At 49.9% G+C, this 20,947-nt stretch overlaps 1 protein-coding gene across 1 annotated transcript in view; it reads left to right on the top strand.

Moving 5' to 3' along the window:
- The window catches only part of SPTBN4 (spectrin beta, non-erythrocytic 4), a 331,378-nt gene that overhangs the window by 6,978 nt on the left and 303,453 nt on the right, over positions 1 to 20,947 (top strand). The window contains exons 2-5 of the mRNA XM_063937686.1: positions 14,463 to 14,523; positions 14,706 to 14,858; positions 16,449 to 16,600; positions 19,478 to 19,651. Coding sequence (XP_063793756.1) covers positions 14,711 to 14,858; positions 16,449 to 16,600; positions 19,478 to 19,651 — 474 coding nt within the window. The 5' untranslated portion in view covers positions 14,463 to 14,523; positions 14,706 to 14,710. The remainder of the gene's footprint in view (positions 1 to 14,462; positions 14,524 to 14,705; positions 14,859 to 16,448; positions 16,601 to 19,477; positions 19,652 to 20,947) is intronic.

Below are 20,947 nucleotides of genomic sequence, written 5' to 3'. Positions count from 1 at the left end.
TTCTCCATCACCCAATGCCTGTCACCCTCTCCCTGTCAACCACTGCCTGTCATCCTTTCTCTTGCGTCACCCATTGCCTCTCTGTCACACTCTCTGTCACTCACTGCCTGTTACCCTCTCCCTTGCGTCACCCACTGCCTCTCTATCACATTCTCCATCACATAATACCTGTCACCATCTCCCTCTCACCCACTGCCTGTCACTCTCTCCCTGGCGTCACCCACTGCCTCTCTCTCTCAGATTCTCCATCACATAATACCAGTCATCCTCTCCCTTTCACCCACTGCCTGTCACTGTCTCCCTGGCGTCACCCATGGCCTCTCTGTCACATTCTCTGCCACCCACTGCCTTGCGTCACCCACTGCCTCTCTCTCTCACATTCTCCATCACATAATATCTGTCACCTTCTCCCTCTCACCCACTGCCTGTCACTCTCTCCCTGGCGTCACCCACTGCCTCTCTGTCACATTCTCTGCCACCCACTGCCTCTCTCTCACATTCTCCATCACATAATATCTGTCACCCTCTCCCTCTCACCCACTGCCTGTCACTCTCTCCCTGGCGTCACCCACTGCCTCTCTCTCTCTCTCTCACATTCTCCATCACATAATACCAGTCACCCTCTCCCTCTCACCCACTGCCTGTCACTGTCTCCCTGGCGTCACCCATGGCCTCTCTGTCACATTCTCTGCCACCCACTGCCTTGTGTAACCCACTGCCTCTCTCTCACATTCTCCATCACATAATACCTGTCACCCTCTCACCCACTGCCTGTCACCCTCTCCCTTGCGTCACCCACTGCCTCTCTCTATCACATTCTCCATCACATAACACTTGTCACCTTCTCCCTCTCACCCACTGCCTGTCACTCTCTCCCTGGCGTCACCCACTGCCTCTCTGTCACATTCTCTGCCACCCACTGCCTTGCGTCACCCACTGCCTCTCTCTCTCACATTCTCCATCACATAATATCTGTCACCCTCTCCCTCTCACCCACTGCCTGTCACTCTCTCCCTGGCGTCACCCACTGCCTCTCTTTCTCACATTCTCCATCACATAATACCTGTCACCCTCTCCCTCTCACCCACTGCCTGTCACTCTCTCCCTGGCGTCACCCTCTGCCTCTCTGTCACATTCTCTGCAACCCACTGCCTTGCGTCACCCACTGCCTCTCTCTCTCTCACATTCTCCATCACATAATACCTGTCACTCTCACCCACTGCCTGTCACTCTCTCCCTGGTATCACCCACTGCCTCTCTCTCTCACATTCTCCATCACATAGTACCTGTCACCCTCTCCCTCTCACCCACTGCCTGTCACTGTCTCCCTGGCGTCACCCACTACCTCTCTGTCACTCACTGCCGGGTCACCCGCTCCCTGGCATCACCCACTGTCCATACTTGCCTACCTGACTCTCTCCATGAGGGAGAAAATGCTCTGTTCCTGGACTTTCCTGGTAATGTATGATTGCCATCACCTGAGGTGAGGTGAGCTAGTTAAATGATAAGAAAGGTGTTTCACCACAGGTGATGGCAATCATGCATTACCAGGAAAGTCCAGGAAGAGAGCATTTTCTCCCTCATGGAGAGGGTCAGGTAGGCAAGAATGCCACTGCATACCCTCCTAAATAACCCGCCCCACTAGGTACAAAATGCTCTGTTTCTGGACTTCCCTCTTAATTTATTATAGCCATCACCTGTGAAGAAACCGCTTCATACCTCCCAACATGACCCTCTCCAGGAGGGACAGAATGCTCTGCTGCTGGACTTCCCTCTTAATTTATGACTGCCATCACCTGTGGTAAAACACCTTTCTTATCCAGTAACCTGTCCAGCACAGGTGCCAGCAATCATATATTAAGAGAGAAGTCCAGAAGCAGTGCATTGTGTCCCTCCTGGAGAGGGTCATGTTGGGAGGTATGCAGCTTTCTTATCATTTAACCAGTTCAACACAGGTGATGGAAATCATAAATTAAGAGGGAAGTCCAGGAACAGAACATTTTGTACCTAGTGGGGCGGGTCATGTTGGAGGGTCTGCCACTGTCTCTCTCACATTCTCCGTCACCCACTGCCAGTCACTCTCTACCTGGCATCACCCGCTGCCTCTCTCATTCTCCGTCACCCGCTGCCAGTCAACCTCTACCTGTCACCCTCTCCCTGACGTCATCCACTGAATCTCTGTCACATTCTCCATCACCCAATGCATACCTCCCAACATGACCCTCTTCAGGAGGGACAGAATGCTCTTCTTCTGGACTTCCTTCTTACTGTAAGATTGCCATCACCTATAGTGAAACTCCTTTCTTAGCCGTTACCTGTGCCACACAGGTGTCGGAAATCATAAATTAAGAGAAAAATCCAGAAGCAGAGCATTGTATCCCTCCTGGAGAGGGTCATGTTGGGAGGTATGCCCAATGCCTGTCACCCTCTCCCTGTCAACCACTGCCTGCCTCTCTCTGGTGTCACCCATTGTCTCTCTCTGTCACATTCTCCATCACCCAATACCATACTTGCCTACCTGACCCTCTCCATGAGGGAGAAAATGTTCTGTTCCTGGACTTTCCTGGTAATGTATGATTGCCATCACCTGTGGTGAAACACCTTTCTTATCAATTAACTAGCTCACCTCACCTCAGGTGATGGCAATCATACATTACCAGGAAAGTCCAGGAACAGAGCATTTTCTCCCTCATGGAGAGAGTCAGGTAGGCAAGTATGGACAGTGGGTGATGCCAGGGAGCGGGTGACCCGGCAGTGAGTGACAGAGAGGTAGTGGGTGACGCCAGGGAGACAGTGACAGGCAGTGATGGCAATCATACATTACCAGGAAAGTCCAGGAACAGAGCATTTTCTCCCTCATGGAGAGGGTCAGGTAGGCAAGTATGCCCAATACCTGTCACCCCTGGCATTTTCTTCTGGATCCGCCCCTGCCCGCTTGTAAAGCATTTATCTGAATATGCTCCTAGTAAATTGTATTATTGCAGCTTATGGAAATTTGCTTTCATGTTTATGAAAGGCTTTTTTTTACTTTTTGAGAATTAACATAAACCACTTCTTCCACAATACTTGTTCACAAATATGGATCCATCCCAAGGATATATTTATTTTGGCATGCTTTCCAAAGCCTGTATTTCTCTAACGTCCTAGGGGATGCTGGGTTCCACATTAGTACCATGGGGTATAGACGGGTCCACCAGAAGCCATTGGCACTTTCAGAGTTTAAGAGTGTGGGCTGGCTCCTCCCTCTATGCCCCTCCTACCAGACTCAGTTTAGAAATTGTGCCCGGAGGAGCCAGTCACAGCTAGGGGAGCTCTCCTGAGCTTTCCTGGAAAAAGTTTAGTTTAGAGTTTATTATTTTACAGGGAGACTGCTGGCAACAGCCTCCCTGCAGCGTGGGACTAAGGGGGGGAGCAGTGTCCGCCCTGCGGGGTCTGAGCCTCTGACTCCGCTGACTAGACACTGAGCTCCAGAGGGGCAGATCAGTCTCCGCCGCAGGGGCACCGCTCACCCCAGCAGCATGCCGCCGACCCCTTACAGAGCTGAAGAACGTGGTGAGTTAGTCACCGACCCCCCTAGCAAGCGGAGGGCCGCTGTGAAGATGGCGGCAACAGGGGTGGTATTAACGGCGCTCCCGGATGGTACCAGCGGCACACTGTGCGGCGCGGTGAGGGGCGCCCCAGGCCAGCGCTTACCCCTCAAAATTGGTCAGCAAACCTGTCGGGCCTCACGGATCCAGCCAGCAAAACTACTCAGACCAAAATTTGAACACAGTTGAGCGGGAAGACAGCGCCGAGAAGGGGGCGGAGCTTCTCAGCGGACCTGCAGCGTTCCATCGCCATTTTCCTGCATGCTGTAAGCAGAAGGAAATCCTGATCCCTCCACGGCAGCTCCCGATACTATACCGGTACCAGGGGGTTGTAGAAGAGGTGGGAGGCTAAATATGTGACTGTGTGTCGTATTAAGGAGCACAAGTCAACGCTGTTAGAAGTGTCTCTTTGTATAGAAAGCGCTGGTGTGGGTTGGCTCTAATCTCTGTCTCTCTCTTACCATTCTTGGGGGGGAAAGTCTGTCTTACCCCATCCTGTGTGTGTGTGGTGTGTTTGGTGGTCACTAGCAGCAATGTCCAGGGATACTGTGTCTTATGCTGCTGAGGATTTATCCTCATAGGATGTTCCCATTCCAAGGGAACCAGAGTGGTTTTCCTCTATCAAGACTTTTCATATTTCTGACAGGGTTACAAGTAATGAGTCGCAACCCAGGTCTTACAGTCCACTATGGCTGTGTGGCCCTTGTCAGGTCACCCCGCTATATACCCCCACAAACGTGCGCTTGTGCAGGTAACACAAGACGACACAGATACTGATTCTGACACTACAGATGGTGACGGGGATGTGTTGCGGGAGTCTGCATCTCTTGCAAGGGGGGTACAGTTGTTGATAGAGGCTATCCGGGATGTGTTAAATGTTAATGATACCACACCTGAGCAGGTTGAGGAGGCTTTCTTCACTGAAAACAAGAAAGCCTTGCTAACCTTCCCTGCGTCAAAAGAGCTGAATGCTATATTTTAAAAGGCTTGGGTGAATCCTGAGAAGAAGTTTCAGGTTCCTAAGAGGATTCTGGTAGCTTTTCCTTTCCCTGAGGAGGACAGGAAAAAGTGGGAAAACCTGCCAATTGTTGACGCATCTGTATCTACACTCTCAAAAAGGTGGTTTTACCGGTACCGGGATCTACCGCCTTAAAGGAGCCGGCGGATATAAAAATGTATAATACTCTGAAATCAGTGTACACTGCTTCAGGGGCCATTTTACGTCCCACTATTGCTAGTGCATGGATTGCAAAGACAATAGTGAAGTGGTCAGCTGCCTTGCTGGAGGATTTGGATACGATGGTTAGGGATGAGGTTGCATTGTATTTACGCAACATTCATGATTCTGCAGGTTTCATGGTAGAATCCATGAAAGACCTGGGTTCCATGGCTGCGGGAATTTCTTCCATGTCTGTTTCAGCTCGTCGGGGACTGTGGCTCCGCCAGTGGCCGGCCGACGTGGAATCCAGAAGAAGTGTGGAGTCGCTACCCTATACAGGCCAGGCTCTCTTTGGGGAAGCCCTAGCGCGTGGATTTCTACCGCTACAGTGGGTAAGTCTCCGTATCTTCCCTCAGCAGCTCCTCCTCTGAAGAGATCCTTCTCCTCAGCTACGCAGCAGTCCTTATGGCCCAGCAAGACCAGAAAGGCCAAGTCATCCAATACCTTCTTCAGAGGAGGTAAGGTTAAGTCCAAGAAACCTGCCGCTGCAGGGTCCCAAGAACAAAACCCTGCTTCAGGTACCCCTAAGTCCTCCGCATGACGGTGGACGGGAGGGCCCGGAGGTGGGGCCTGTGGGAGCGAGACTCAGACAGTTCAGTCAGGTCTGGGTCTCGTCCGGCCTGGATCCCTGGGTGGTAGATATTGTCTCTCAGGGATACAGGCTGGAATTTCAAAGTCTCCCTCATCGGTTTTTCAAGTTGGGCTTACCAACTCTGTTGCAGGACAGCACAGTGCTACAGGACGCTGTCCAAAAGCTGGTGGAGGCACAAGTCATTGTGCCGGTACCACCGCACATGCTGACAAAGGGTTACTATTCGAACCTTTTCGTGGTACTGGAACCAGATGGTTCGATCAGGCCTATCCTGAATCTAAAGTCGTTGAACCCCTTTCTAAGGGAGTTCAAGTTCAAGATGGAGTCTCTCAGGGCGGTGATAACAGGTCTGGAAGAGGGGAAATTCCTTGTATCCCTGGATATCAAGGATGCGTACCTTCACATTCCGATCTGGCTGCCGCATCAGGCTTATCTCCGATTCACATTGCTGGACTGTCATTTTCCGTTCCAGGCTCTGCCGTTCGGCCTCTCCACGGCACCGAGGGTGTTTACCAAGGTGCTGGCGGAGATGATGATGCTACTCCGAAAACAGAGTGTGAACATCATTCCTTATCTGGACGATCTCCTGATAAAGGCATCGTCCAGGGAAAGGTTGGGGCAATCCATTGTTCTCACAACACGGCTGCTTCAGAGTCACGGCTGGATTCTGAATTTTCCAAAGTCACATTTGGAACCGACCCGGAGATTGTCGTTTCTGGGAATGATCCTGGACACGGAAGTACAGCGGGTGTTCCTTCCGCGGGACAAGGGGTTGGTGATCCGATCCATGGTCAGGGATGTATTGAAGCCACCCCGGGTGTCGGTTCATAAATGTATTCGCCTATTGGGAAAGATGGTGACCTCCTACGAGGCTATCCAGTATGGGAGGTTTCATGCTCGGACCTTCCAACTGGACCTCCTGGACAAGTGGTCGGGATCTCACCTCCACATGCATCAGAGAATTCGTCTGCCGCCAAGGGCGAGGATTTCAATCCTATGGTGGCTCCAATTGCCTCACCTGCTGTAGGGCCACAGGTTCGGGATTCAGGACTGGGTCCTGCTAACGACGGATGCGAGCCTCCGGGGCTGGGGAGCAGTCACTCAAGGGGTGACCTTCCAGGGAAGATGGTCAAGCCTAGAAGCCGGCCTGCCCATCAACATTCTGGAACTAAGAGCCGTCTACATCGGTCTTCAGGCGGCCCCTCTTCTAAGAAGCAGGGCCATTCAAGTACAGTTGGACAACGTAACAACAGTGGCTAACATAAACCGACAGGGCGGAACGAAAAGCAGGGCGGCAATGTCAGAGGTCACCAGAATACTCATCTGGATAGAAAAGCACACGTTGGCACTGTCAGCCATCTTCATTCCGGGAGTAGACAACTGGGAAGCAGACTTCCTCAGCAGACACTATCTCCATCCGGGATAGTGGGGCTTCCATCCGGAGGTGTTCAAGGAGGTAACAGATCTTTGGGGTCTACCCCAAATAGACATGATGGCCGCTCGTCTCAACAAGAAGCTTCGGCGTTATTGTTCCAGGTCGAGGGACCCTCAGGCAGTGGCGGTGGACGCCCTGGTGTCTCCGTGGGTTTTCCAGTCAGTATACGTGTTTCCACCACTCCCACTCATCCCAAGAATCTTAAAGCTCATAAGGAGAACAAGGGTTCAAGTGATCCTCATTGCCCCAGACTGGCCAAGGCGGGCTTGGTACGCGGACCTTCTGGATCTACTGCAAGAAGAGCAGAGGCCTCTTCCTCTTCGGGAGGACCTGCTGCAACAGGGTCCGTCGCCTATCAAACCTTACAGCGGCTGCGTTTGACGGCATGGAAGTTGAGCGCCTGATTCTTGCTCGGAAGAGTATTCCGAAATAAGTGATTCCTACCCTCATACAGGCTAGGAAAGGGGTAACGTCTAAACATTACCATCGTATTTGGAAGAAATATGTCTCTTGGTGTGAGTCCAAGAAGTTTCCTGCGGTGGAATTTCAACTGGGACGTTTCCTCCTCTACTTGCAGGCAGGAGTGGATATGGGGCTGAGATTGGGATCTTTGAAGGTCCAGATTTCAGCCCTGTCCATTTTCTTTCAGAAACAATTAGCTGCCCTCCCTGAGGTTCAAACCTTTTTGAAGGGAGTTCTGCATATCCAACCTCCCTTTGTACCGCCTATGGCGCCTTGGGACCTTAACGTGGTGTTGCAGTTTCTCCAGTCGGATTGGTTTGAACCTCTACAGGAGGTAGAGCTCAAATTTCTTGCATGGAAGGTGGTCACTTTGTTGGCCTTAGCTTCTGCTAGGCGTGTCTCTGAGCTGGGGGCTTTGTCATGCAAAAGCCCTTACTTGATCTTCCATGCGGATAGAGCTGAGATCCGGACTCGTCAGCAGTTCCTTCCAAAGGTTGTGTCGGCATTTCATATCAACCAAGCTATTGTGGTGCCAGTGGCTACTGACCCCTCGATTACTTGGATGTCGTGGGGGCTCTGAATGTTTATGTGAAGAGAACTTCTCGTGACAGGAAATCGGACTCTTTGTTTGTCCTATACGATCCCAAGAAAATTGGGTGTCCTGTTTCTAAGCAGTCTATTTCTCGCTGGATTAGGTTCACTATCCAGCATGCCTATTCTACGGCAGGACTGCCGTGTCCAAAATCTGTTAAGGCCCACTCTACTCAAAAGGTGGGGTCTTCCTGGGCGGCTGCCTGGGAACTGGGGAGGTCATTCCGAGTTGTTCGCTCGCAAGGCGATTTTAGCAGAGTTGCTCACGCTAAGCCGCCGCCTACTGGGAGTGAATCTTAGCTTCTTAAAATTGCGAACGAAAGATTCGCAATATTGCGATTACAAACTTCTTAGCAGTTTCAGAGTAGCTTCAGACTTACTCTGCCTGTGCGATCAGTTCAGTGCTTGTCGTTCCTGGTTTGACGTCACAAACACACCCAGCGTTCGCCTAGACACTCCTCCGTTTCTCCAGCCACTCCCGCGTTTTTCCCAGAAACGGTAGCGTTTTTCCCCACACGCCCATAAAACGGCCAGTTTCCGCCCAGAAACACCCATTTCCTGTCAATCACACTACGATCGCCTGAGCGATGAAAAAGCCGTGAGTAAAAATACTATCTTCATAGCAAATTTACTTGGCGCAGTCGCAGTGCGGACATTGCGCATGCGCACTAAGCGGAAAATCGCTGCGATGCAATGAAATTTACCGAGCGAACAACTTGGAATGAGGGCCTTGGTCGGGGTCGAACACGTTTAAGACATTAAGAGGGAAGTCCAGGAGCAGAGCATTCTGTCCCTCCTGGACTGACCCTCCTTGTTGGGAGGTACTGTATTAAGAGGGCCGAACAGGAGCAGAGCATTTTGGGCCTAATTCAGAGTTGGCCGCTAATGTGTACATCAGCAAACTATGCACGCGCAGCGGGCGCATCGCACCTGTGCGGTCAGTCACATTGTGGGCGCATCCCCTAAGGATGTGTCCGCAACATGATTAACAGCGGCGGCCGTTGGGCGTTTCACCGGTGTGGCGGGTTAATTGGGGGCATGCTGGAAGCGTTTTCGGAGCGGCTGCGTGATGTCACATGTAGTCGCTCTGATTAAAAAAATGCCGGTGGACCACCTGACTGTGCTGGTAGGGGTCAACCTTAATTCAATGCGTCTGCTGACACGGCATTGGATCACCATCGCGACCATTGCTCTTCAGCTTTGCTGCCCTCGGACAGTATGTGTAAGATGAAGCTTGCTCAGACTGGCCGTCAGAACCCCTCTGCCAGGTCCTCAATAAGTCTGCGTCCCCTGGGCTCAGCACGCCTACAAAACGGGGGCGACGCACCATTGTTTGTAGAACTGTCCCGATCACCGCCTGCAAATGCTGCAGCATGCTGGGGCTAATTGGGGGATGTGAGCGATCATGCAGGACCCATCCTGCACACGAGCAGAGCCCAAACCATCAGATTTGTATGTAGACCATTCGAATCAAGCACTTAGGGGGTCATTCCGAGTTGATCGCTCGCTGCCGATTTTCGCAGCGCACTGATCCGGTAAACAAGTGGCAAAACTGCGCATGTGTATGCACCACAATGCGCAGGCGCGTCGTACAGGTACATAGAGGATCGGTGCTGGGCGATGAATTTAGCGAAGATTCCATTCGCACAGCCGATCGCAAGGAGATTGACAGGAAGAAGGCGTTCATGGGTGTCAACTGACAGTTTTCTGTGAGTGTTTGGAAAAACGCAGGCGTGTCCAAGCGTTTGCAGAGCGGGTGTCTGGCGTCAATTCCGGACACGAACAGGTTGAAGTGATCGCAAGGGCTGAGTAAGTCCAGAGACCTGCTCTGAAACTGCACAAAATGTTTTTGCAGAGCTCGGCTGCAAAGGCGTTCGCACACTTGCATAGCGAAAATACACTCCCCCGTGGGCGGTGACTATGCGTTTGCACGGCTGCCAAAAGTAGCTAGCGAGCGATCAACTCGGAATGAGGGCCTTAGTTAACAGTCAGATGCACTGAACTAAATATCGCCGTTAACATTATAGGCCCTCATTCTGAGTTGTTCGCACGCAAGCTGCTTTTAACAGATTTACTCACGCTAAGCCGCCGCCTACTGGGAGTGAATCTTAGCTTCTTAAAATTGCGAACTACGTATTCGCAATATTGCGATTAGACCTCTCTTAGCAGTTTCTGAGTAGCTCCAGACTTACTCGGCATCTGCGATCAGTTCAGTGCTTGTCGTTCCTGGTTTGACGTCACAAACACACCCAGCGTTTCTCCAGCCACTCCCGCGTTTTTCCCAGAAACGGTAGCGTTTTTCCGCACACACCCATAAAACGGCCAGTTTCCGCCCAGTAACACCCACTTCCTGTCAATCACATTACGATCACCAGAACGATGACAAAGCCGTGAGTAAAATTCCTAACTGCATAGCAAATTTACTTGGCGCAGTCGCACTGCGGACATTGCGCATGCGCACTAAGCGGAAAATCGCTGCGATGCGAAAAAATTTACCGAGCGAACAACTCGGAATGACCACCATAGTACTGTGCCTTATTTATCAACACCAGTGCAGTGACTGGACAACATACAGGGTGTTTTTTTGCAGAATGTCAGCAAGGCATATGGCATATATATAACGTCTAATACTGGTCTGACTGTTTGTTTCTTCATTCTCTCCTAGCTCTTATGTGTCTCTCTGCATTCATCTTCCTTACCTTACCTCCCTCTTTCTTGTTATCCCCATCATCTTCTCCTGATCTCATCTCTCTGTCTCTGGCATGTTCCGTGCATGTATTCCTGATCTCTCTCTCGTTTCATTGTAGCTAAATGTTATGGAGAACGCACAATTCAAGACACATTTCTTCTAAATAGAAAAAAAGTCAGCGTATACAAAGAATCCACAATATTCTTAAAAACTATGTAAAACATTTTAATAGGTTTCATAGGTAATTTCTACAAATCTGAGACTTGTGCCTGTATCTCTTATAGGCCCTACACACTGGCCGATCCGCCGCCGAGCTGCCCGACGGTGGATACGGCCGACGGGCGACCCGGCGGCGGGGGGGGGGGGCAGTGACGGGGGGAGTGAAGTTTCTTCACTCCCCCCGTCACCCGGCTGCATTGAAGTGCAGGCAAATATGGACGAGATCGTCCATATTGGCCTGCATGTACAGCCGACGGGAGACCAGCGATGAACGAGCGCGGGGCCGCGCATCGTTCATCGCTGGAGCCTCCACACTGCACGATATGAACGTTATCTTGTTCATTAATGAAGGAGATCGTTCATATCGTGCAGTCATGTCGGCCAGTGTGTAGGGCCCTTTACATACCTGGTTAGACATTCCCTGAAATTTTTGCATACACACTGAACGATATGAACGATATCGTTCATATCTATCATCGTTATCGTCAAGTGTGTAGACCCCTTTACTCTGTAAAACAGAAACCTAGTCACACCCAATAAAATAAAAGCCATGTATACATTACAGCTCATAGGGGTAAATTTACTAAGGTGGGAGATTGGTGATGTTGCCCATGGCAACCAATCAGATTCTACTTACCATTTATCTAGCTGCTTCTAGCAGATAATAGATATACGGGTATATGCAATTGCGGTCGAATTCCCGAAATTGTCGAATTTCGGGTCATTTTCGCCCAAAAAAAAAAATCGTCAATGCAATTCAGTGCTTTCCGTCAAAAAAACGGACTTTCAAAATTCGACTTTTTGAAATTAGACTTTTTGCAAATTCGACTTTTCTGCAATGATACAAGTGCTGCAATTCGACAAAAGCATATTCAATTCAAGTTTGGAAATTCGACAGCAGTGCTTTTAGACAGTAAATTCGTCATTTTCAATCCGCCACACTTTGGAGGGTGAAAACAATAAAAAAAAATTTAAACATGTTTTTTTTGGTGGTTTTTTTTTTGGGAATAGCATATCTATTTATATTAGAAGGGATTAGGTACTTTTTTTTTTTTTTTTTGGAGGCACAAGTATTATTTATATATTTTTTAAAATATTATTATTATTTTTTTATTTTATTTTAGTGCTGGAACGGTAAAATAAAAATAAAAAAATGGCGTGGGGTCCCCCCTCCAAAGCATAACCAGCCTCGGGCTCTTCGAGCTGGTCCTGGTTCTAAAAATGCGGGGAAAAATTGGGCAGGGATCCCCCGTATTTTTAAAACCAGCACCGGGCTCTGCGCCTGGTGCTGGTGCAAAAAATACGGGGGACAAAACGAGCAGGGGTCCCCCGTATTTTTCACACCAGCATCGGGCTCCCGCTAGCTGGACAGATAATGCCACAGCCGGGGGTCACTTTTATACAGTGCCCTGCGGCCGTGGCATTAAATATCCAACTAATCAAACCTGGCCGGGGTACCCTGGGGGAGTGGGGACCCCTTCAATCAAGGGGTCCCCCCCCCCAGCCACCCGAGGGCCAGGGGTGAAGCCCGAGGCTGTCCCCCCCATCCAAGGGCTGCGGATGGGAGGCTGATAGCCTTGGTAAAATGTCAAGAATATTGTTTTTTCCAGAAGAACTACAAGTCCCAGCAAGCCTCCCCCGCAAGCTGGTACTTGGAGAACCACAAGTACCAGCATGCGGGAGAAAAACGGGCCCGCTGGTACCTGTAGTTCTACTGGAAAAAAAATACCCAAATAAAAACAGGACACACACACCGTGACAAGTAAAACTTTATTTCATACGTCGACACACACATACTTACCTATGTTCACACGCCGACATCGGTCCTCTTCTCCAAGTAGAATCCACGGATACCTGAAAAGAAAAGATCAATATACTCACCTCAGCCAGGGTCCAGAGATACATCCACGTACTTGTTAAAAATAACAAACCGCAAATACCCGACCAAACGGACTGAAAGGGGTCCCATGTTGACACATGGGACCCCTTACCCCGAATGCAGAGAGACCTCTCAAGTGACAGCTGTCACAGAAAGGTCTCTAAAGCCAATCAGGAAGCGCAACTTCGTTGCGTTCACCTGATTGGCTGTGCGCTGTCTGAACTCAGACAGCGCATCGCACAGCTCCCTCCATTATATTCAATGGTGGGAACTTTGCGGCTAGCGGGGAGGTCACCCGCCGGTCAGCGGCTGACCGCGGGTAACCCCCCCGTAGACGGCAAAGTTCCCACCATTGAAAGTAATGGACGGAGCTTTGCGATGCGCTGTCTGACAGCTCAGACAGCGCACAGCCAATCGGGTGAGCGCCACGGAAGTAGCGCTTCCTGATTGGCTGAAGGGACTTCAGTGACAGGAGTCACGTGGTGTCCCGGCATTCGGGCAAAGGGGTCTCATGTGAAAGCATGGGACCCCTTTCAGTCCGGCATGGATCGGGTGTTCGGTTTGTTTTTTTAACAAGTACGTGGATGTATCTCTCTGGACGTGGATGTACCTCTGGACGCTGGAAGGTGAGTATAATTTTTTTACACAGGTACCCCGGATCGTCGGAGACCGTGGCAGTCGGCGTGTCAACATAGGTAAGTATGTGTGTGTCGGCAGTGTGTAATAAAGTTTTACTTGTCACGGTGTGTGTGTCCTGTTTTTATTTGGGTATTTTTTTCCCAGTAGAACTACAGGTACCAGCGGGCCCGTTTTTCTCCCGCATGCTGGTACTTGTGGTTCTCCAAGTACCAGCTTGCGGGGGAGGCTTGCTGGGACTTGTAGTACTGCTGGAAAAAACAATATTCTTGTCATTTTTCTCAAGGCTATCAGCCTCCCATCCGCAGCCATTGGATGGGGGAGACAGCCTCGGGCTTCACCCCTGGCCCTTGGGTGGCTGGGGGGGGGGACCCCTTGATTGAAGGGGTCCCCACTCCCCCAGGGTACCCCGGCCAGGGGTGACTAGTTGGATATTTGATGCCACGGCCGCAGGGCACTGTATAAAAGTGACCCCCGGCTGTGGCATTATCTGTCCAGCTAGTGGAGCCCGATGCTGGTGTGAAAAATACGGGGGACCCCTACTCTTTTTGTCCCCCGTATTTTTTGCACCAGCACCAGGCGCAGAGCCCGGTGCTGGTTTTAAAAATACGGGGGATCCGCTGCCCAATTTCCCCCCGCATTTTTAGAACCAGGACCAGCTCGAAGAGCCCGAGGCTGGTTATGCTTTGGAGGGGGGACCCCACGCCATTTTTTTCCCCGTTTTTTCCCCGTTTTTTTAAATCGCGGCAAAATCCGGCAAATCGGCCAATTATTGCCCGCGGGACTGTCGAATCCGTTTTTCATTGAATATGGTGAATTCCGGCAGCCACCTGCCGGAATTCACCTGTTGAATTGTGTCGAATTAAAAAACGGCGATAATTTGCCGCGATTCGCCGTGAATTGCATATACCCCATAATCTGATTGGTTGCTATGGGCAACATCACCAGTTTTAAAAATCTCCCACCTTAGTAAATTTACCCCATAGAGTTTATCCCATTTTGGATATATTATAATAAAACTATTTTCTTTTTAATACACTTCTTCAGAACACAGCTGACATTATTATCCCCCCAATAATGTTTTCTGTTCCTCGGTTGTTGCCGCCGGCAATCAGATAATCTTCTTCTCCTAATGTGTTCTCTCTGTTCTCAGTGTGTGCGAAAGGAATGGCAATGATCATATGGAGCAATTATAACTTCTAAGCTGAAGAGAGGTGAGGAGATTGTTATATGGCGGGAGAGTGGGTGTCAGCTGTTTGTATATCTTTGAATTAATTAAATGATGGATAAAAGGAAACTGGCGGTTATATTATGTGCAGTGAGGGTATACGGCTGTGACAGCCCATGGATTATATGGAAAGGTATTTACCCACATTTTAATTCCCTTTCCTGATAGTGGTGATGGCGAATGTGAGCCCAGAGCTGGACAACATGGAGGTGCAGACGCCCCCAAACAACAACAATCGCTGGGATCAGACTGACCATGCATGGGATGAGCCCGCAGCCTCTGGCAAATTTTTCGAGTGCTCCCGGATCAAAGCTCTGGCTGGTAGGTTTATGGGTCATCTCACAAGCTCACCCCAGGGGTTCTCCCTCCTCGCCGTGATTCCAGAGAGGTTGTAGATGAGGTAGATGGCACAAGATGTAACATAGCGAAGAAAAAAGTCACTGATAGGACTTAGTTGACTTCACCACTCTCCCCCCCCCCCCCCCCCCTAACATAATTCAGTTCCTTTTAATCCTTGTTGCTAAATTAGAATATAATGTTAACATCTCAGCTATCTTGTGACACGTTGTTGTTATATGATGGAGCCTTTCATCCAGGTTGGGAAGATTTTGACGACATTCATAATGTTGATATTCACAATGTTGACATGGCTGTAATGTAGACAAGTGCAGCCTATCTCTACTCTGAATTCCTAACCTTCCCCTCCCGCAGCCTAACCCTCCCCCTGTTGTCTAACCCCCCCCCTGCAGCCTAACCCTCCTCCTATTGTCTAACCCTCCCCTAGTGCCTAACCCTAACCCTCACCTCTTGCAGCCTAACTCTCCTCCAAATGCCTAACCCTCCCCTCCTGCAGCCTAACACTAACCCTCCCCTAGTGCCTAACCCTAACCTTCACCTCTTGCAGCCTAACTCTTCTCCAAATACCTAACCCTCCCCTAGTGCCTAACCCTAACCTTCACCTCTTGCAGCCTAACTCTCCACCAAATGCCTAACCCTCCCCTCCTGCAGTCTAACCCTCCACTCCCACAGCCTAACTCACCTCTTCTGCAGCTTAACCATAACCCTCCACCTAGTGCCTAACCCTTCCCTCCTGCAGCCTAATTTCCTTCCTAGTGTGTAGCCCTCATCTCCTGCAGCCTGACCCTAAACATCCCTCTAGTGCCTAACCCTAACCCTCTCCTCCTGCAGCCTAACCCTAACTGTACCCTAGTGCTTAACTCTAACCCTTCTCTCCTTCAGCCTAACCCTCCTCTTAGTGCCTAACCCTCCACTGCCACAGCTTAACCCTAATGTCGGCATGACATTTAACATGTTGACATTACATCTTCCATGATGACATAACAACACAACCTCAGGTGCTGCAAGGAAAAATACACATTAAGTGCACCCTCCTGGACTTACCACGCTGGGTAATTCCATAGGTCTGGGCACTGAACCCGGAAGCTATGATTTAATGTGCGTTATTTGCCAAATAATTGATCATCTCTGGGTCCTGGGGCTAATTGAAACTGCCCCTATGACTGCTGACCTTGTGACTGCTTCCCACTTCACCCTCCTCTGTCACTAAAAGACGCATAAGAATGTTTGACAGTAATCTGGGCTCTTCAGTGCTCCCTGTGACCTAGGTGGGAGCCTTGGTTGCGTTATGGGAGGTCTGCCTGCTTCCTTTGGGATTTGCACACCTCCAGAGTCATCCATGCTATATGGTTAGAGGTCCACTAAAGAAACTGGATGACTCCATCACTATGTATGGCACAGTTAAACCTCTTTCCCAAATCTCCCTCCCCAACATTCAAGCACTAAAAGCTTTAGTTACCCTGTCACAGAATTCAATTAGAGTCAGAGAGATACTTTTTAACTTGTTTTATGAAGTGGTCGAGTCATACGGAATCTCCCAATTGTATTCCAAAGATGAACGTGATGCTGTTCAGAAGAAAACCTTCACCAAGTGGATGAACTCCCACCTCTCCAAAGTGCCGTGCCGCGTGAATGACCTTTACAGCGACCTGCGCGATGGCTACATCATTACCAAATTGCTGGAGGTGCTATCCGGAGAGCAGCTGGTACGCATGTGAGCTAGTGCTTTGTGCCTGGCAAATATTGTTACTGTAACTACTCCTACTGTATATTCATGTCATGTGCTGTGTGTGCTTATTGTAGTTCCTGTCTCCGGCCTACCATACATTAAGGGAATGTTGGTGGGTTTGAAAGTCAGGAGTGGTGCTTCTATATTGATATTTAAGTATCAGTCTCCAATTTATACTTCATGATGGGGAGATGACGGATTCTAAGGGCAGAAGCTAAGTAGGGTTTGCAATGTGACATATTATCTGTTTTCAAGCTACCCTTCATGGTAGGGGAGGTAACGGGTTCTAAGGTCAGAGACTCAGGTACACAGGGCCTAAATCAGAGGTGCATGTAGTTCCATGCCAAGTTGCGATTTCACTCGTAGGGAACTTGCGGAAACAGGCTAATGTCTCAGCCGCCATCTTGTGTGCAGAGTTGCCCACTGCCGACATCTAACTACCTTCGCTCACGTAAACAAGCGGGAACATTGGTTGCAGCATCAGACCTTGGACCTATGCTGTCTCAGAATGGTTGGCTGTCCTAAGATGCGTGGCCCTCACCAGCTGCATACGAATTTGCAGTGGCTGACTAGGGAACACCCAGAAAATGGTCCCGACTCACCTGCATTTTTCTAAAATTACCTTCCCCCCCATTACCTCCCCCAAATGCTTGTCTCTCACTTTGTGAATAAATTCTCTGTGTTTCCGCTATCTCTAATCAATTGCAGCGCGTTAGCAGTGTGGCTTAGTGGCAATATATGGGTCTTCAGCATCCAACATCGACACTGCATGCCCCTCTGAGTCAGGCCCTTTGTATATTTATGTCCTAACAGAACATAATGAATGAAGTGGTGGGTTATTGTGTCAGGAGTGTGGTTTATATCCTCATAGAGCAGGCAAAGAGCTATGCACAGTTAGATAATTGCAAAAAGCTGTGTAGTACTGAGCTGAATGTTGTACAAGAAATAACTGGCATGCTTTTACTTAGATTTGTTTTATTCCTCTGCAGCAGGTTGGCATGTTAAGTAGGAGTAGCTACACATATATACTGTGTGGACTATGAGCTACCATGGCTTAGAGGGTGGGTACAAAGGTGGGTGAGGGGGACTTGGTAATGCCAGGAAACTGAAGTGTAGCGGAACTGCCTTGCCCGTCGCACTGGAGCATCATCTCATGGTGATGCATGCAGTTCTCTGAGCGTGATGGATCTTGTGTGTCAGGGGAAGAGTCTTCTTCCTTTACTTCTAGCCAAGATTTTGTGGTATTTTTACCAAGCACTTATCAGCAGCTCTCGCTCTGGGATTTTAAAGAGCAGAGCAGTAACATTAACGGCAAAATTTCGGGGGTGGGGGGGGGGGCTATTGTTAGATAATAACTTCTAAGGACCAGAACTGCATCTGGTTTATAAAATGATATCAAGAATAGTTGTGGGCTCTATAGCGGAGTGTGGTTTCTATGGTGATAGTGACTATCCGTCTCTATCCTAACCTTCATAATGGGGCAGGTAGTGGGTACTGAGGTCTGGAGCAGAGTGTGGTTTTGTGGTAATGGTGATTTTCTGTCTCTATCCTAACCTTCATAATGGGGCAGATAGTGAGTTCTGAGGTCTGGAGCGGAGAGTGTGGTTTCTGTGGTAATGGAGATTTCCTGTCTCCATGCTAACCTTCATAATGGGGCAAGTAGTGGGTTCTGAGGTCTGGAGCGGAGTGTAGTTTCTTTGGTAATGCTGATTTCCTGTCTCCATCCTAACCTTCATAACGGGGCAGATAGTGGGTTCTGAGGTTTGGAGCAGAGTGTGGTTTCTGTGGTAATGGTGATTTCCTGTCTCCATCCTAACTTTCATAATGGGGAAAGTAGTGGGTTCTGAGGTCTGGAGCGGAGTGTAGTTTCTTTGGAAATGGAGATTTCCTGTCTCCATGCTAACCTTCATAATGGGACAGGTAGTGGGTTCTGAGGTCTGGAGCGGAGTGAGGTTTCTGTGGTAATGGTGATTTCCTGTCTCCATCCTAACTTTCATAATGGGGCAGGTAGTGGGTTCTGAGGTCTGGAGCGGAGTGTGGTTTCTTTGGTAATGGTGATTTCCTGTCTCCATCCTAACCTTCATAATGGGGCAGGTAGTGCGTTCTGAGGTCTGGAGCGGAGTGAGGTTTCTGTGGTAATGGTGATTTCCTGTCTCCATCCTAACTTTCATAATGGGGCAGGTAGTGGGTTCTGAGGTCTGGAGCGGAGTGTGGTTTCTTTGGTAATGGTGATTTCCTGTCTCCATCCTAACCTTCATAATGGGGCAGGTAGTGCGTTCTGAGGTCTGGAGCGGAGTGAGGTTTCTGTGGTAATGGTGATTTCCTGTCTCCATCCTAACCTTCATAATGGGGCAAGTAGTGGGTTCTGAGGTCTGGAGAGGAGTGTGGTTTTCTGGTAATGGTGATTTCCTGTCTCCATCCTAACCTTCATAATGGGGCAGATAATGGGTTCTGAGGTTTGGGGTGGAGTGTGGTTTCTGTGGTAATGCTGATTTCCTGTCTCCATCCTAACATTCATAGTGGGGCAGATAGTGGGTTCTGAAGTCTGGAGCGGAGTGTGGTTTCTGTGATAATGGCGATTTCCTGTCTCCATCCTAACCTTCATAATGGGGCAGGTAGTGGGCTCTGAGGTCTTGAGCGGAGTGTAGTTTCTGTGGTAATGCTGATTTCCTGTCTCCATCCTAACATTCATAGTGGGGCAGATAGTGGGTTCTGAAGTCTGGAGCGGAGTGTGGTTTCTGTGATAATGGCGATTTCCTGTCTCCATCCTAACCTTCATAATGGGGCAGGTAGTGGGTTCTGAGGTCAGGAGTGGAGTGTGGTTTCTACAGTAACAAAGAGTATCTATCTCTAGCCTAAACCCACCAGAGGCCGGATGAGAATCCACTCTCTGGAGAATGTGGACAAGGCCCTCCAGTTTCTCAAGGAGCAGCGTGTGCATCTAGAAAACGTGGGCTCACATGATATAGTAGATGGAAATCATCGACTGACCCTGGGCCTCGTCTGGACCATTATCCTCCGTTTCCAGGTATCTGACACTTTCCAGAAAATCACAAGACACGTTGAAATACACATAAATAAATGAGATACTTGTTAAAACAAATAAAGCTACTTTCTCTAACGTCCTAGAGGATACTGGGGTTCATATTAGTACCATGGGGTATAGAGGGGTCCACCAGGAGCCATTGGCACTTTAAGAGTTTAATAGTGTGGGCTGGCTCCTCCCTCTATGCCCCTCCTACCAGACTCAGTTTAGAAAATGTGCCCGAAGGAGCCGGTCACAGCTAGGGGAGCTCTACAGAGTTCTCTTAGTAATAGAGTTTATTTCTTCTTTTTCATTTTTTTTTATTTTACAGGGAGGCTGTTGGCGACAGCCTCCCTGCAGTGTGGGACTGAGGGGGGGGGAGCAGTGTCCGCCCCGCGGGGCCTTGAGCCACTGCTCCCGCTGTCTGGGCACTAGCTCCAGAGGGGTCTGATCGCGCCCCGCCGCTGGGGAACGCTCGCCCCGGCAGCCGGCCGCCACCCCCTCAGGAGCTGAAGATGGCGAGGGAGTCACTGTCCCCCCTTGCAAGCGGGCGGACAGTGTGAAGTGGGCGGCTAGAGAGTTAAGACCGCGCTCCTGGAAGGCTCATCGGTACCTTGTGCGGCGCTGGGGAAGAGCGCCCTGGGCCAGCACCGTACCCTGCACTGGTCGTTTCCTGCATGTCGGGTTCTGCGGATCCAGGTCAGCCAAGTCCTCCAGGCCAGTATAATCTTCTTGAGAGCGGGAAGCCGGCGCCATTGAAGGGGGCGGAGCTTCTCCTCAGAGCCTATCCAGCAGCATTCAGCGCCATTTTCTCTGCCTGCAGTCGCTATCCACTGGATCCAGGTCCCTCCAGAGCTTTCTCCAGCAGTCTGTACGGTACCAGGGGGCTGTAGAAGGGAGGGAGGCTGCATAATAGGCTGTGTCACCTATTAAGGGGCACAGCGCTGGGAAGGGACTCCCTTTGTCTACAAAGCGCTGTGTGTGGGTTGGCTCCAATCTCTGTGTCTCTCTGCCTTTCTTGGGGGGGAAACTCTGCCTGCTTAATACCCTGTGTGTTTGTGGGGTGTTGTGTGTGTGTGTGTGTGTGTGTGTGTGTGTGTGTGGTAACATGTCTAGGGACAATGTGTGATATGCTGCAGAGGATTTGTCCTCCCAGGAGGACTCCATACCATGTAATCAGGATTGCACAGTTTTAGCGCAGATCCCAGCTAGAGAGCCAGAATGGTTAGTCTCTCTGAGGGGGACTATTTCCCAGATTTCTGATAGAGTGGCTAGGACTGAGCACACCACTCAGGTCCT

This window comes from Pseudophryne corroboree, chromosome 8 (assembly GCF_028390025.1).
Source record: "Pseudophryne corroboree isolate aPseCor3 chromosome 8, aPseCor3.hap2, whole genome shotgun sequence".
In the NCBI taxonomy this organism is placed as follows: Eukaryota; Metazoa; Chordata; class Amphibia; order Anura; family Myobatrachidae; genus Pseudophryne; species Pseudophryne corroboree.
The sequence above is the reverse complement of the archived record's forward strand: the minus strand, read 5'-3'. Positions and strand labels throughout refer to the sequence as shown.